The 15,869-nt window shown below is 37.2% G+C and overlaps 1 protein-coding gene across 1 annotated transcript in view; it reads right to left on the bottom strand.

The window, feature by feature from the left end:
• The window catches only part of LOC149553821 (RNA-binding CRS1 / YhbY (CRM) domain protein), a 69,348-nt gene extending 54,071 nt beyond the window's left edge, over nucleotides 1–15,277 (bottom strand). The window contains exons 1-2 of the mRNA XM_089789178.1: nucleotides 14,994–15,277; nucleotides 14,666–14,912 (exon numbers count right to left, since the gene is read on the bottom strand). Coding sequence (XP_089645304.1) covers nucleotides 14,666–14,912; nucleotides 14,994–15,103 — 357 coding nt within the window. The 5' untranslated portion in view covers nucleotides 15,104–15,277. The remainder of the gene's footprint in view (nucleotides 1–14,665; nucleotides 14,913–14,993) is intronic.
• Between the last annotated feature and the right edge of the window lie 592 nt (nucleotides 15,278–15,869).

Genomic DNA, 15,869 nt, shown 5'->3' with positions numbered 1-15,869 from the left:
ACATGGTCAAGGAATGATTCTATGACATATTTTAAAACAATATATGAAATAATTGTATAGCAGATATGCACAGTAGTCACTTCTACTTGTATATCCGACAACGATCAAGAGATTCTACGTTGAGGAAATCATGATTAGCATTCACAGAAATGGCTAACAGAAAATGAGTATCTAAGATACATGCAGATTCCCTACACAGACACCATAGTCGTGGTGCAATATTACTGTCTTCCAGATAGAGCAATTTCCCACATTTTCCTCTCCAGAATTGCATGCGTATAAGCATCTACACAGCCAGTATTAAAATATTGTATAAAAAATCTATAGCATATAAACAAATGATTTTTTACAAAAGGACTATAGATGCTAGCTGGAGTCCCAGTTTGGTTTTGACACACAAAGTTATCACAAGTCTCTGCAGTCATGGATCCATTTCAAACCACCAAGCCCGATACAGGAACAATTGCCGTAAAAGAAGAATTCAAAAGGATACAAACACAGATCAATTTATTTGTTTAGGTTTGATTACTAATATTTGTTATTCTGTTGTGCTTGTTGCAGGTATGCATGCTGAAGAGGAAGGCGGCAAGATTGTATAAGTATGTATGGATGTACAATATTGGAATCATCCCTCTAAACTCAAAGTTTTATGTTGACATTATGGAAATGAGGCTATATCAAAGAGGACTTCTTTCAGCAGTACCTAGTTCCAGTTGATGGGAGAGAAACTTGCGAAATAGGAATAATATTGGACGTTAGGCCACTACATCTAAAGCTTGAGCAGAAGAGAGTGAAGTTCGCCTGTTGAAAGCATATGGAGAAAAACGGACGCCCAAACATACTGAACAAGTAAAGGCTAGTAGGAATAGATGCATGTGGATGAAGAGGGGAAGAATTTTTAACTGGAGGCCCTTGAATATGGAGGATTTGAACTACGCCGCCATGTATATTGCAAGAAAGAGAATGTGAAATACGGGTTTGCATTCGAAGGAACACTCTCGCCAATTTGGAAAAGAAAATTGACCCATAGTATACTTTGAAGATTCATTAATGTTTATAATCCATGGTTGAGGCAACGGTTTCGAATTGTCGGCTTAAATACGTTATGTTAAATGGGAGTTATGTAATTGGTTTTTAATTTTGAAAAGTCACATCAATTGGCACTAACCGAGTAACTCTACACATTTATAAATATAGGAGATGTAAAAACAAAGGGGGACAATTCATTATTATCTATTTAAAATTTCACCTATCCTATGTTCAATGATATATTTTTATTCTTTTATTGATAAAGAAATGATGTTTTGAACTAAGCTTGTGAATGGTGGATTATCAAATGAATTCTTGTGCGATCCTAGAGTCGAACTGTATTGGATGGATCATCCATAAAGAGTGTCTCCAGTACAATTTTATTTCCGGATCAGTAAGAAATATTTATTTTGATTTATTTGCATTAGAATTTTAAATTATTATTAAGTTGTGTCCTTTATAAAAAAATTTTAATTAATTTCTATAAATATTTTAATATTCGCATAAGTGAATTGGGTCATTATTGCATTATAAACTTGATAAACATAGATATTTTGAAATATTTAATTGTTTTCGTATTTATGTCTAGTTTGTCTCCGCAAAAGTTAAAACGCATACTAGACTAGTTTAAAATTGCATTTATATAATTGATCTATCGCGTCTGAATTGTTATAATTGTTTATAGTTTAAATATATTAGACTTTATAAAGTTGTACGTGTCAACTTATAATATTGACTTTGATTGCCCATTTTATTAAGCACTGGTCTTTTATTCTTGATTCATAATCTATATGCTGGCAACTATTTGATTTCTTTCCATTGAGGAAATAATATATTCATTTGTTGCAATCATCTATAATAATCACTTTTATTTAAAAAACTCTCATGTATTCTTTTATTATTCTTAATTCGTAATTCACAAATTTGAAGTTTCTATAATTCTTGCCATTAGGAAAACTTTCATTGTATTTGTGTTTTAACCAATCTGCTTTAAGCATCTTGGATATAAGGTTGTTGTCTAGGATCAGGTACACCCGCCTCAGTTTTGCAGAGCTGGAAGCGCAGGGGATTTGGATCGCATCGATCAATCCCATCAAGTTGGCCTTAACTGGTTGGGTATCCCAGCATGGAGTAGGCAAGGCTCGTAGGATTCCAATTTGCGGTTTTAGGAACCAACACATTCCATGTTCAATTTTGCATGTTGGAAAGAAGGAAGAAAACCAGTTGCAGCCACAATCCCACTAGAGTAGCCAAGTGTGTTGGCACGTGACCATTATATCCAACATATCCTACCAAATTCGTTAATATCTAGGCATCCAAGTTTCATGTCACCGACATATACCCATTTTTAAAACAATTTTGGATTCAAGATAGAACCCCCTTGCTCATTCTTGATGTGACCTATGTTTTCTTCACACTATCCTTTCTACAACACACTTCATGATTAGTTGGAAATCGTGTAGGAGCATAATTGAGGAAGTATGAGGAATCTTGTTTTTTACTCCTAATGTTCTCTTGAGCCTATTATCTCTGTACCTAGAGCAAATTCAAGAGTGTTTCTTGGCCTTCTGCAATGTGTGGCTTCTCTAATCTGCAAACTTCTCATTTCTTCCTAAGCAGATGTCATTGTCATGACCATTTATTTAAGGTGCAATCTATACCTATGACGTCTGAATGGATTATCTTGCCCTTTCATGACATACCCTATAATAGAATTTTGCGTTAAAAGTGTCGTTTTTGACCTGGTGTTTCAATGTTCATAAGTTTAGGAAGTGGGTTTTCTATTTCCTAATAAACACAATCAGCGCTCTACAAGCCTGTCTACGACAAAGTGATAGATTTCAACCTTTTGATGTTTTTTTGCTCAACACAAATAAACACCCAAGGTTTATATTAGCTCTCACACCTTCAAACTCCTTGAGTGTACATCATGCTTAGCATTCCATGGGTGTGATTTGAATCACTCAATACTTTCAATGTTTCCATGCCTTGTTTATTTCAGTGCTTTTGGTGTGTGCATAGCTAACCGGAGGTATTCACTATTAAGTATGAAGAAGGCTTTAAACATGTAAAATTTCTAGACTTGAGAGTTATAAACCCTTTCCTTTCCATTTGTTGAGTTGCGCCCACTTTGCAACATTTGTGCTTGATTTACTAATGCCATACAGTTATTTGCCAAAGCACGTTGAAGGCGTGGTACAGATTGAAATCCATCAATAAATTGTGCCCACTCTATGAATTCTCTAGTGATTAGTTTAATAGCCTGTGGAGGTAGATTTTCATGTTTTCAAACCTTTTAGTGCTAGGTTTGATCAACAAATCATTTTCAATTAGATCAATACCTAACCAACCTTGTTTGTTTGCTCTTTTGTTTTTGCTTGTTCAACCATGATCCAAATATTATCATTTCACCACCCCTTTGCTTGTTTGCTCTTACCCTTGAATGTCATGAGAGATGTCTTCGGAATAATTTCAAACTCAATCGCTTAACTTTCATTTTTTGAAATTAAGAACTAGAAACATTTTGTTCTTGCCCTTCTCAATGCTCACCAAAAACACGAAATGACAAAAAAGGGACTGCTAGAATACTTCATCCAGCTTCATAATTCTCTATTTTTTTATCAAGCTTAGATAATTAATGGATTATTCGGATTTGATGGAGTTTAACTCTTGATTCCTGTCAATTGGATGCTCTTCAAGGAAGAAAATCCATAAAACTTGAAATCTTCAAGGGTAGGAAAACTACTATCAAAACTCTATACCTAACCAAACTTACCCTTTCAATGAACTCAAAACTCAAAAATTAATCTATGAATTTAGGAAAGGAAACACTTCAAAATCAGACCCTCAGAAGATGGGGGGCAAAACCTAACCTAAGATTAGCCAAAACATATCACTTCACAACTAGAACAGAAGGAACCTCAAGAGACTAGAGCTAGAGATACTAAGAAAGCCAAAATCGAAAAGGCCTAGCGAACAAAAAGATAAGGGTCCCATCTTCAATGGCCAATGTGTGATCAATTCACAACTCCCAAAAGCCTCGCTTTAAAGGAACCTCAACATTGGTGTTAGAGAATTCGTAAAAAGGCCTACTGCGAATTTATACACAATCGTACAAATCTACCAAGTAATATCCTTGGATCCCTTTCTTGAAGTTTTGGCAGATTTTATGATGAATTCATGGGTATTTTTCATATTTCCCCATCTAAAACCCTAATTACATCATCCATGTTTTGAAATAGGATTTAAGAATAAAATAATCATATTTTTAATAAATAAATAAATAAAACTATTAATATATAGTATTATCGTAATGTAAGTAAATAAATAATAATAAAAACATTAGTAAAACAAATTAATTAAATAATTAAATAAATGAATAGCAAAAAATAATAGATATAATATACATCAATATAATATATTAAAAATAATATATCAATATATATAAATATAATATATATCAAAATAATGTATGAAAAAAATCTGAAATATCATCGATTATAAATCACTTATATCAGATCGACCCTCATATAAATCAATCCCTATATTGCATATATCAAGTGATATGCTAATCAAGGAATATTTCAAAGCATTAGCAATTTGTAGAGTGCATGGCCATGATTAATTTGTAAAACCAAGTATGAAGAGTTGTGTCTTCTAAAGGAAAGAATCAAACCATATCCACTCAATGCAGTCCCCAATCATCAAAAAGGAAATTGATCAATCCATTAGCGATCGGGCAATTCCTGAACATTCTACATTGAAACATCTCTAGTAAAATAATAAACACATTTGGGTTCAATACAGCCAATCATCAAACCTAGCAATTAACTCAATCATCAATCAAGTAAGGAAGAACTTGATTTGGTTCGGATAAGAAAAAAGATCGTTTCGTTCCCATTCTAGTCTAAGGGGATTAGATAGAGTGTTGAAGGATTTTTTCCTATAGCTATGTTAATTGTCCCTTTACTGCCTTGTGCTTGCCACCGATTTGGAGATTTTATTTGCTTATATTTGTTGGGTAGAGCACCAGAAAAGAATAGGTCTACTGAAGGGGGAGAGGTTTTGGTGAAACATCATCACTGTGACAAACAGATTGCCTATGACCAATCACTTAGTTTATGACCATTGTATAATATTTCAGAAGACATATGGCACCATTAGCAAAAAGATACAACTTCCACACATAATCTATTATGCTGCTCAATAGCTAATGATATACCAACAATAATAGAACAGCATTGTTCAGATCTCGAGAACATACTGAGTAGAAGAATCCCATTTGATAAAGGAGAAAGGTCTAAGATATCAACATGATATGAGAAATCAGACTTCAAATATTTATTCAACTCATCTCATCTTATTGGAGTGAGAATTACACCTCTAGCTACATTGATGCTCCTATTTCATTGTGGATTTGTGAATTTCGCGCAAAGTATAAGGTGATCGCAGAAGGGCACACCACAAGTGGTAACAGAGCCTCTTTCCTGCCATCTTATGAGAGGTAATTGATGCAAACTAGCCAAAAGGCCCCAGAGAGCAATGAAGAGAGCGAGAAAGAAGCATACCATCATGAGTGATCAAATGAGAATTTAATTGAGAGTTTTCATGTAACAAATAGCCAAAACCACCCTACCGGCATATCTGATGCAAATGTCTTGAAGCACATGTTTGATGGTGATTGAATCAGTTATTGTGTAGTCATTGATGTCAACTTGATAGTTGGTGATGAACTGTTTACTGGAAAGACAAGTTACTTAGTATGCAGGTGGCAAATTGAGCGTGCAGTTGATTTGTGTGAAGAGTGAGTGTGCGATTGGTATGGGAGACTCAGAGATGTTTCTAGTTGCTGAATATGTAATTTCATGTACTGCACATTAGTATTGAGTGAGTTATGATTGGTTGAGAGACTTTAATTGGGTTGATCAGTGAATGATTTGATTGGCTTATCAAATTTGTGTTGTTTCAATTGATGAAATTCAGGATTTATGATGGTTACTAAGTGGTTGGATCATGGTCAGAGTTTTGTTTGATTTGGTTTACAGGAAGTCATATTTTGGATTGATTGAATAGAGTTCAGGAAGAAAAATGAAGAACAAGTTGAATGTTTGTGTTTGATTGTGAATCAGTAACATGCAGGTCATTTCCGGTAGATCTTTCGCAATGGTGAGTTGGTTGAAGATGTGCTAACGTGAAATCAATAAGTTTTGAAGGATCGTTTATACATTGGAAATTCTGATGGAATTTCTTGGACTAATGTATGTTCATTTGAAAAGGTGAAAAGGTCGGATGTTCTATGTTAGATAGATACGCGATTGAAGAGGTTAATTGTGTGCACTAGCAAATGGTGAATTAGGATAATACATTTTGGTCAAACATACACGGATCTCATGGGATAACACTTTTAGGGTCAGGGTTACCTAATGATGAGAAGTATATGTATACGGCTTATTATTAAATCATTGAATCAGAATATAATAGGTGAGACCCCTATTTCAGACAGCATATTTCAATGGTGAGTATTTTGGGAGTTTTTATATTTTTTAGTGGCCAAATTATTATTAATTCATTAAATGGCATATTATTATAAAGTTACAGTTTAACTTTATAATTTCACTTAAGTTGAGGGTTGTGTTATCATAGGAAGGGGTCATTTATTTAATTAGTTATAAGCCAAGTAAAAGAATCTTATGGAAGCTTCTAATTAATGTTGTGTTGGTGAAGCCTCTTGAGTGGAGTTTCGTTTGGGAAACAAGTGGTGTTTGGAGATTATAAATATGGGCTCATTATGAAAGGAAAAGTATCCGATTATTTGATTATCTTATTTGCTTGTTGTCTTTGTGACATTTCTGAAGTTCTGCTTTTTGTGCCCTTTCTACGTATAATGGTCTGGTTCTGAGTTGTGCATTGAACCCATAGCTGGGGTATTGTGGATCAAGTTCTGAGTACTTTGCCAGTTCTCCTACTATCATCTACTGTTGCTAAGGAGACGTTAATTGTTAAGATTTGTCATTAAAGTTGGGACGAGATCAATTAGAGTTTTGCTTCATCTACTTGCATCTGCATTCTGAGGATTCAATCTATGCATTTCAGGCTACCGTTTCCACTAAGAAGGCCACGCTTTGGCACCATAGACGCCATTCTGGGAGGCTAGATGTGACTTTCCCAGTGCCTGCCATTAATTTTTTGGAGGTTTGCAGCCATCCATTTTACCTGTGATCAGAGTTTGGAGGGACGGCAGTCTTTTTCTGGCCTGTGTGGGGAATATCTGGGCATGAGGTTGGAGTTTTGGAGGCCACGCACTGTATAAGAAACAATGGTAGCAGTTATCTGGAGCTACGATCTGTAATAAGATCAGCAGCTTGCTGTTTGGTGCCCTGCAGTTATACTGGCAGAAGGTAGGAATAATTTCTGGGTTCACATTTCATGTTGGGAGTTTCGCATTCATCCTGTAAGTGCCATGATTACTTTCTGGGGGTCCAGTTTTAATTCCTTTGCTGCTCCAGTCAATCACCAGGTTCAAAATTCCTATCAAGACTTGATTGTTGTTACTGTACTTCCCAAATAAACATTGAATGGTTGGAATTACTTCATTAGAGGCCGCTTTCAGTATATGCTCTGTTTATTTCAGTAGTGCATTTTGAGCAAGACGGTTAATGATATATAAATAAAATTGCTCTTCTTATTTTTCTCTGAATTGGTTTTAAGTTTGGAGAGTTGGAATTGAATGAAATAAATTGTTATCTTAAAACTTCACTAACAGTGGAACAATCATAAACATTCAGTGATTCAAACTGGAATTAGAGTATACTTGTCAAGTGTTTGACATAATGCCAAACCATTGTTAAAGGGAAATTGATGTTATTTGAAGCTATAACCAGGCAGGGTTATTACCATATGTGTATGGAAAAATGTTATTTTGCAAGTATCAGTATCAGTGGTGGAAATCAGTGTTTGTGGTCAACAAGGGTTATGCAATCAAGGTGGTGGCTGAATGTCTGCTAGGAGATAAAGATGGTGAACTGAAAAGGATCTGTTCACGTGATATTGGAGTATTCATTCTACTTGGTTAATCCTAACAGGTTGTCAAGTTAAAAGCCTCTAACAAGGTCACTTCTAACAAGGTGAGTGGGATCTTTAGCGTGATCTGAAGTTAATTCCTTTAACCAGGTAGCTCATTAATTTGAGCAAGAAAATTCTTTAGCAAGGTTACTCCTAACAGAGCAAAGATCTTAACATGTCTAAAGAAAATTCCTTAATCGGGTGACTCCTAATAAAATCTAATCCTACTAGGGCCAAGCCTTTGACAGGGTGTATTTCCAAAAGAGTGCAAAATACCTGTGGCTATCAATTCTTGTCGTGGTTTTTCCCTCTGAGCAAGGGTTTCCACGATAAAAATCTGTGTCTTATCGTGTTATTTGTGTGGATGCTTTTATGAGTTGTTTCCGTTAAAGTAAAGTCCACACGTAACTGAGAGGGTGGGGCGGTGAATTAGTTGTTCCAAGATAATTTTAAATCCAAACTTATAAATTGTAACTCCAACAATTAAAACATTGATGCAAAACAACAAGAAACCATAGCACAATGAATTTGTTGGCTAGGGAAGCCCTGATCAGTCTTGTGAAGTTGTGATTAAAGTTTTTAGTTAGTGGACTACTGATTCACCCCTCGCCCCGCCCCTCAGTAATCTTGGACCTTGAATATAAACACTATTAGAAAGTGAAGTCCACCAAGATAACTAAGCAGGGGGGAGTGAATCAGTTATTAGATCAATATTACTTTTATCAACCTTATTAAACCTTAAACATGTGATCAATATAAACAGCAACCATAAGAAGATACACATACACAATAACTATGTTAACTATGGAAACCCTTGATCAGAGGGAAAACCCCAGTAGGGATGGTACCCAAAAAAGATGTACTAATATATAAGTTCCTTATAAAAGGATGGACTCTATTAGGAGCCAATGAAATACATTCAGTACATATCAATCCTTGTTAGGAGATTTTGAATCCCTGTGAGGAGATTCCAACCCTGTAAGGAGTTGTAGAAGGCAGGAGGACCCACGGTCCGAACAGCTTCAGGGGGCAAGACCACCGAACTCAGTGTCCAACTAGACTTTGTATTATTCCTTTCAAAATAATAGAAATGCAACTAATCTCAACAACTCAAAATCTTGCTTTGTCTTCTTACTGTGCCTCTTTTGCACCAAACACTTCTTAGATCTCAATACCAGATCTCCAACTTCACATCACAATAATCCCTTTGATTGCTTACTCGCATTTACCAATACACTTCACAAATCCAATGCAATTACACTCTTCATCACAAGGAAAATATATTTCCTTTATACCAAGTCCTCGAAATAATTCATTGAGTCGGCCTTGAGGCTTTCCCAATTAATTACAATAAGATGTCTTTGAGATAACACGCTGCACTACATCTTTTCATAATTACATAATATTGTTGGCTCACAATAATTACAACTTCTCATACATGCAACCTCTAACTTCGCGCGCTCGCTAACGTCATCATCATGTTGTCTTCTATCTCTGCCTAACTGCGCTTAACCAAATTCTATCCTTGTTAGGAGATATAATCCAATTACCAAAAACCACTTCTCAAGAACTCTGTCTGCAAACAGTCTTTTGTAAATCTCTAATAACTGCTACCAGTATTCGACTTTCTTCATGCGCACTTAACCACTGAATCAAGATACGCTGTAGAAAATGTCCCCAACTACGCTTGATTGCATCTTCAATACTCGATCCATACGACCTCAAATATTGTTTGTTACTCTGCCAATCTTCTCAATATGTTGACATCAATGACAAACATAGTCATGAATGCAACACATAGTTATGTTGTCAATCTCTCCAATGCTCCAGTGATGCTAGGATACTCCCCCATAGGAATATCATCAGCATTCATGTTAAAAAACACACCCAAGCCCTTGTGGAGCAAAATGAGAGGAATAAAAAAACAAATCAACTCCTCCTTCAAGTCATTCAATACAAGAGTAATAATGAAAGGGATACTAACTCTAATCATTCTGCAAATAATAATGTCCCTCCTAGGATACCAAATCCTAGACCGGCAAGGCCATCCTTCTTAGCTAGGGCTGGACACTCCTCCAATGAACAATATTGGTGAAATTGTAGAGGCATACTCTACAATTAACCCTGAGCTTAGAAAGTATATCTCTTTTAAGGATTATTGTGATGATAGGATAAAAGCCTCCTCTAATAAGAAAAGGACATCACAAGATAAAGAGCTAAAAGAAATAGTGAATAAAATAACCCTTCCTAATTTGAAGGGTTGGAAAGAATTGCAACACGTACATGGGTGCAAAAGTAAGACAACTATCTCTCATTAAGCACTATGACGGAAGAAACTGCCATTAAAATTGTGGTGCTTCACTTGACAAGGGCAATCCATGAATGGTGGCATCATGGCATTATCACCAAAGGTCACCAAAAAATGAAATGTTATGATGAGTTCACACAAAAGCTTATAAAAAGATATGATAGGACAGACCCACAATGGGACTTCAAACAATTGATTCCAACCTAAGCAAGAAGGGATAGTGGAAAAGTTTACAACTGAATTCGAAAGGATGGCAGCCATAGCATTGGAAATCTCTCAAGAAAGGCTTACCTATTCATAGAAGGATGGAAAGAATCAGTCAAGAGCACAATGAGCGCCTTGGATCCAGCAAAATTGGAAGAGCCAATCCAAAAAGCACTATACGTTTGACACACACCCAGCCAAAGATTAAAAAACTTTGTAATAAACACAGATTTCAAAACTTCTCATAAAGAAGATAATTATAGGAGGGAATCCTAGAAAAGGGAGCCACTCTACCATTGCAAAGTTAAAGCTTACTGGAAGTCGAGAAAAGTATGACACGCCATTTTTAAGCACTAAAACATAATTCCATTTCATGGTGAAGCAAACAAAAGATTAAGATAGCCTTGTTGTCTATTGCTGCTTTGTGGACTTTCACAATACATTTGATTCCGTCCTTAGGGAAACTCTACTCCAAAGACAGAGACATTGGGATCCAAAGATTCTCTCAACAGCTATCATGAGGTTATGCCAGAGGGTTATGGGCAGATTTAGGACTGCTCAAGGTTTCTCAAATCCTATTCAAAGCACCATTGGGGTGAAGCAGGGCTGCCTCTCTCCCACATTATTTGGCATTTGCATCAACAAGCTCAAGGCCTCCCTTTGAGATTTCTCGCTCCCAATAACGATTTCTACTTACATCAGGTCCTAATTCACAATCTACTTTTTGCAGATAATGTAGTTTTTATGGCCTCCTCTTCGGAGTGTCTCCACCGGCTTCTTGACGGTTTGGATTCCTTTTTCGACTTACATTAATTAGTTGTAAACCTAGGCAAGACCTAGGTGATGGTCCTCAACTACTTGAAGACCTCACATCTCCAATTCCTTTTCCAGGCCGAGGAGATTGAGAATACTTCATCTTATACTTATTTGGGGGTCAAGTTCTCTGGTCCCTACTTCAATATGAGACCTTTCATGCAACCCCATGTTAATGTGGAGCTTGGTTCCCTAGCTATGTTGGAGAGACGATGCTTTAGACACCACATCCAAGATGTCCCTCCTAGATTCCCTAGTTAGACCAACCATGCTTTATGGGCCTATGGTGTGGGGACCCTCTCTCCTAGAGTCAGATTGGGCTTCAATTGAGAGAGTTCAAATCTTGCTCCTTTGGCGCATCATCAAGTGCCATTAGTCCAATCCCCAAAGTATCATTTTGGCTGAGTTTGGGGAGCATCCTTTCAGGCTTGGGGCTATCTTCGATTTGGTTCGGTTCCTTTATCAACTCCAAGGCTTTGCTAGCTTGGCCAAGGGTTGCCCCAGATACTCCTATCTAGCCTATTGTTCTTTTGAGGAGCATAAGTATTGATTCCACTAGCAGGACTTGTTGCTAGTATGCCTAGGCTTCCATGCTGTTGAGATTGGTGGGGCTTGAGATGGACCGTCTTCCCCCCTTCTAGTTCTTGCTCGATGCCCCTGCTCACCTCCTCCCTTCTCGACAGGAGCTAAACGATCATGACAAACTTGGCATTTATAGATAGTATATTATCACGACATGGAGTAACCCCCAAGGGGTCCATCTCAGGATGGTCTTTTATGCTGAGTACTTTTTGGACATTCAGGATGGGATTATTATTTGCCCTCGGTACCTCACTTATCGCTGGACCCACACTCTGCATCTCCTTGGGCTCTTTCAAGGTGGGCTCACACAGGCTTTGCATTCAGAAAGACCACCACATTGGCAGAGAGGACAAGACCAGTTATCTTTGCTCCTCATGTGTGGCGGGAGATGAGATGCACTTTATTTTCTGTTACCCCACCTACTATGAGATCAAAGGGAGGTTTTATTGCATGTTCAAGGGATGCAAGTCACTTGCCTCTTTCTTTGGTTGCACCAACTAGCAGTGCCTTGCGTTGTACCTCCAGGCGGCCTTGCGGCTTCAGGACCACACATTGCAGCTTATGTTCTCATCAAGGCAAGCATCAAATCAGCTCATCACCTCCTTCTTCATGCCAGTGTCTCTAACCTGGGGCACAAAGCAGCCGCTTGGTTCCTCTACGCTAGGATACACTTGGGTTTTGAGGCCTCGCAAAGGGTACATTCGACCCCAACCTCCCACCTCCAGCGCTCCCTTGAGGTAGTCTGCGACTCACTCTCACCGTAGACATATTAAAAAAACAAGTGAAGCATTTGCATTTATAAGCATACATGTATCTTGTTTGTGAAATTAGAGACTGCTGCAAATATTTGAACACAATAGCATCTTCTACTACCTTCATTTTAAGAATGCAATACACACACACAGATTAATAACATTTTGTTAACTTCGTATAAATAGCCCAATTATATAAAACGCTAAAATAACCTTATAAATGTATATGATGCTAAATCTTCAAAACTTATTAAGGCTCTCTTTGCATGGCAAGGAAACTATGACACCAAGAACAAGCACATTTTGTCCCATTCAAGGATTCACAACCACTTGTGTCCTCTAAATTTCATCCATGCGAAAATGCCTATGGTATGCAATAGTCAATTGAGAGGAAGGGAACAGAGCTTAGTCTTATGGACTTGATTGCGCCATGCTCCAGTTCACACATAGTACGAGCAACCACCCACAAAGTATCCTTTAAGCTCTCTAGCCGCCATAGATAATAGTTGAGGAATCCGCTTGTTCATGGATAGTGCAAGGGCAAAGAACAGAAAAGCTCAGAAAGCTCCAAGCTGGAAATGTGTAGCTTTTGAATGTTGAAACTAATTCCCCATCTGCAATGGTCACTCACATGGCAGATGGCTTGCAGTCCTCAGAAACATGACATGTTATTTATTTGTTGCATTTCTTGGAACTGAGACACAACGTCATTGACAACAAGGGCTTCAGTCTTCCATGAGAACAAATCTGACAAGCAAAAGCCCATCTTTAAGCATACAGGATTAGTGGAAGCAATAAGTAAATATCCAGTTATATAGTGATGCTTGTTCTGCTTCAGCACCCATACTTGTCCTAAAACCTCATCCTCAAAATACTCCAATTGTTAAATTCATGTCACCACTAAGCTAATTGGTAATTACCCAATCTCAAACTGCTTTGGGAGGAAGTCTAGAAGATGGTTTAGTTGTCTTTAGCGTGACATGTTTTGCTAGAAATAATAAACATACAGTGCAAAAAATGATGGATGAAAATGTAGTTTATCTCCCTGCAAAAAGAAATCCAAATAATAATAGACCTGGGTATGTTGAAACGAAAATTGAAAAGCTACTTGACAATTTCCGTAACATATGAACTGAAATTGAGGAAAGTTACGTCCGGAATTACTGAAGTAGATTTCTTAAGGAAATGGCAAAATTTTGGAAATAGACGGGAACAGTAATGAAAATGTCATAAATGTCTGGAAAAAAAAATTATCTCTATAACAGACTCATACATACCCTTGTTAACAGTGGCGAAAATGTAGTTAATATTATAAAATGTTGAGTTTCGATTAAAGAAACTTACAGAAAATTCTAGGAAATGGCCGAAACTGCTGCAGGGGTTTCCAGAAAACTAATAACCACAACTGGATGTCCGAGGAAATATTTTGGTGGTTCTGAAACGGTTACAAACCTTGCCAGAAAGATATTCCGAAATAAGAAATAAATTGACAAATGGACCGGAACGACTTCAAATACAATGAATGCAGTTATATCCAATAAATGTTAATGAATTGCAAATAGCAGTGGCTCTCTAGTGAATTGCAAACAAATGGTGAAAATGTCTGTAGTGTAAACTGGACGAATAAGATGTGCGATGCCTTTTCTTAAAGTATGTGTCCCAGGGGCTTGAAATCATTTAGTGGAGTTTCGTACCAACCTCCAGAGCTTCATCCCAATTGAATGGTCGAAGACATATGTAAAGATATTTACAGTTTCCAAATCACTGATAGGACGGTATAAGTAGCATACATAATAACCTTCATACCTACCATCGAAGCCTAAAAATTTAATTTTATAAAGAGACAAAGTATCCCAACAGAATGAAATCGAATTTAAGGCCTAATAGAAGAGAAAAAACTCAAATAGTCGCATACCCTTCTGAGGCCAAAAATGAGGCGCTCCTCTTCAGTCATAAGTTTCTTCCTCAATTTTTTAGCTCTGCGAATTTCTCTGAGAGTTCTCCCAGTTTCTCGCCTCATTCTCTTCTCTACTCTGCTCCTTATGCCCGACATGTTTCGATATCCTCCATTGCAAAATGTAAATGGAAAATAAAACCTGGTGTATTTAGATTCCACGGATTCCAAAACATTGCAGGCCTGTCCTCTTCCATGTAACTCGTACCTGAAGTCAAAAACCGATGTAAGAAATTAAACAGGGTTTTTACAGGGTTTAAGGATTTTTTTAAGTGAGGCCATCTTTAACCTGTGCTGGGAAGAGAAGAACGACGAAGAAGACGAAATAGTAGAGAAGAGTGCATATGAACGTTGTGCAGCTCTGTAAATTGAATCCCTCATTAAAGCTGCCAGTGCCATCACTTCTGTTTTTTTTACTCAAATTATTTGAATATGTTTCTCATGATGTTTGTCTGAAAGAGAGAATTCGTGATCAGAATGCACATTCAAGCCTTTCTTCCTCAGGTGGAAGCCACCTCTGGCAAGGAATCGTCGGGGCCCCTCCGCAGTTCCTACTAAGGGTGCGGTCCCATGAGAGGGCTTAAGCTCTATTTTTTAAGATCTTGTAAGCAAAATATAAACTTGAGGTCCCATGGGGGGCTTGGGCTCTATATTTAAGGAGCTGGAGGTCCCATGATAATATTTTGGGAGGGCTAAAACTTGATTTGGAATCTTTTCCTATTAACTACGAGCCCCTATTTTTTAGTTGAGCAGATGCAAGGGGGGCACTGGAAATAGCCTCTACTGTTTAGGGAAGAATTCTGCCATTTGGCAAGAACCTACCTTTTATTTTCCCTCCAAATTGAAATCATCCTGCCAAAAATTCTAAAAACAACAATTTATATTTTTAATATTTCTTTCAATTTAGGAGCTAATTTTTTTAAGCAGATTTATATGTAATGCCCATGGAACCGCTCCTTTTTAAATGTTCCTATAAAAGCTCAGCAACACCTGCTCTATTTTTAAGCAAGCGGGTGCCCATGGGACCCCAATCTAATTGTGCTATGAGATTATTCAAAATCTTTTCCTAAAAAGTAGAAGCCCCTCATTTTTGGGAAGCACGGGGAAAAGGGGTGGTGTTGGAAATAGCCCCACCAGCTTAGAAATGTTTTTTTTCCACTTGTCA

The sequence above is a fragment of the Cupressus sempervirens genome, chromosome 6 (genome assembly GCF_028749045.1).
Source record: "Cupressus sempervirens isolate cs-2001-9-10 chromosome 6, ASM2874904v1, whole genome shotgun sequence".
NCBI classification, from domain to species: Eukaryota; Viridiplantae; Streptophyta; class Pinopsida; order Cupressales; family Cupressaceae; genus Cupressus; species Cupressus sempervirens.
Note: the sequence above shows the minus strand (reverse complement) of the source record. Positions and strands in the feature narration are given on the sequence as shown.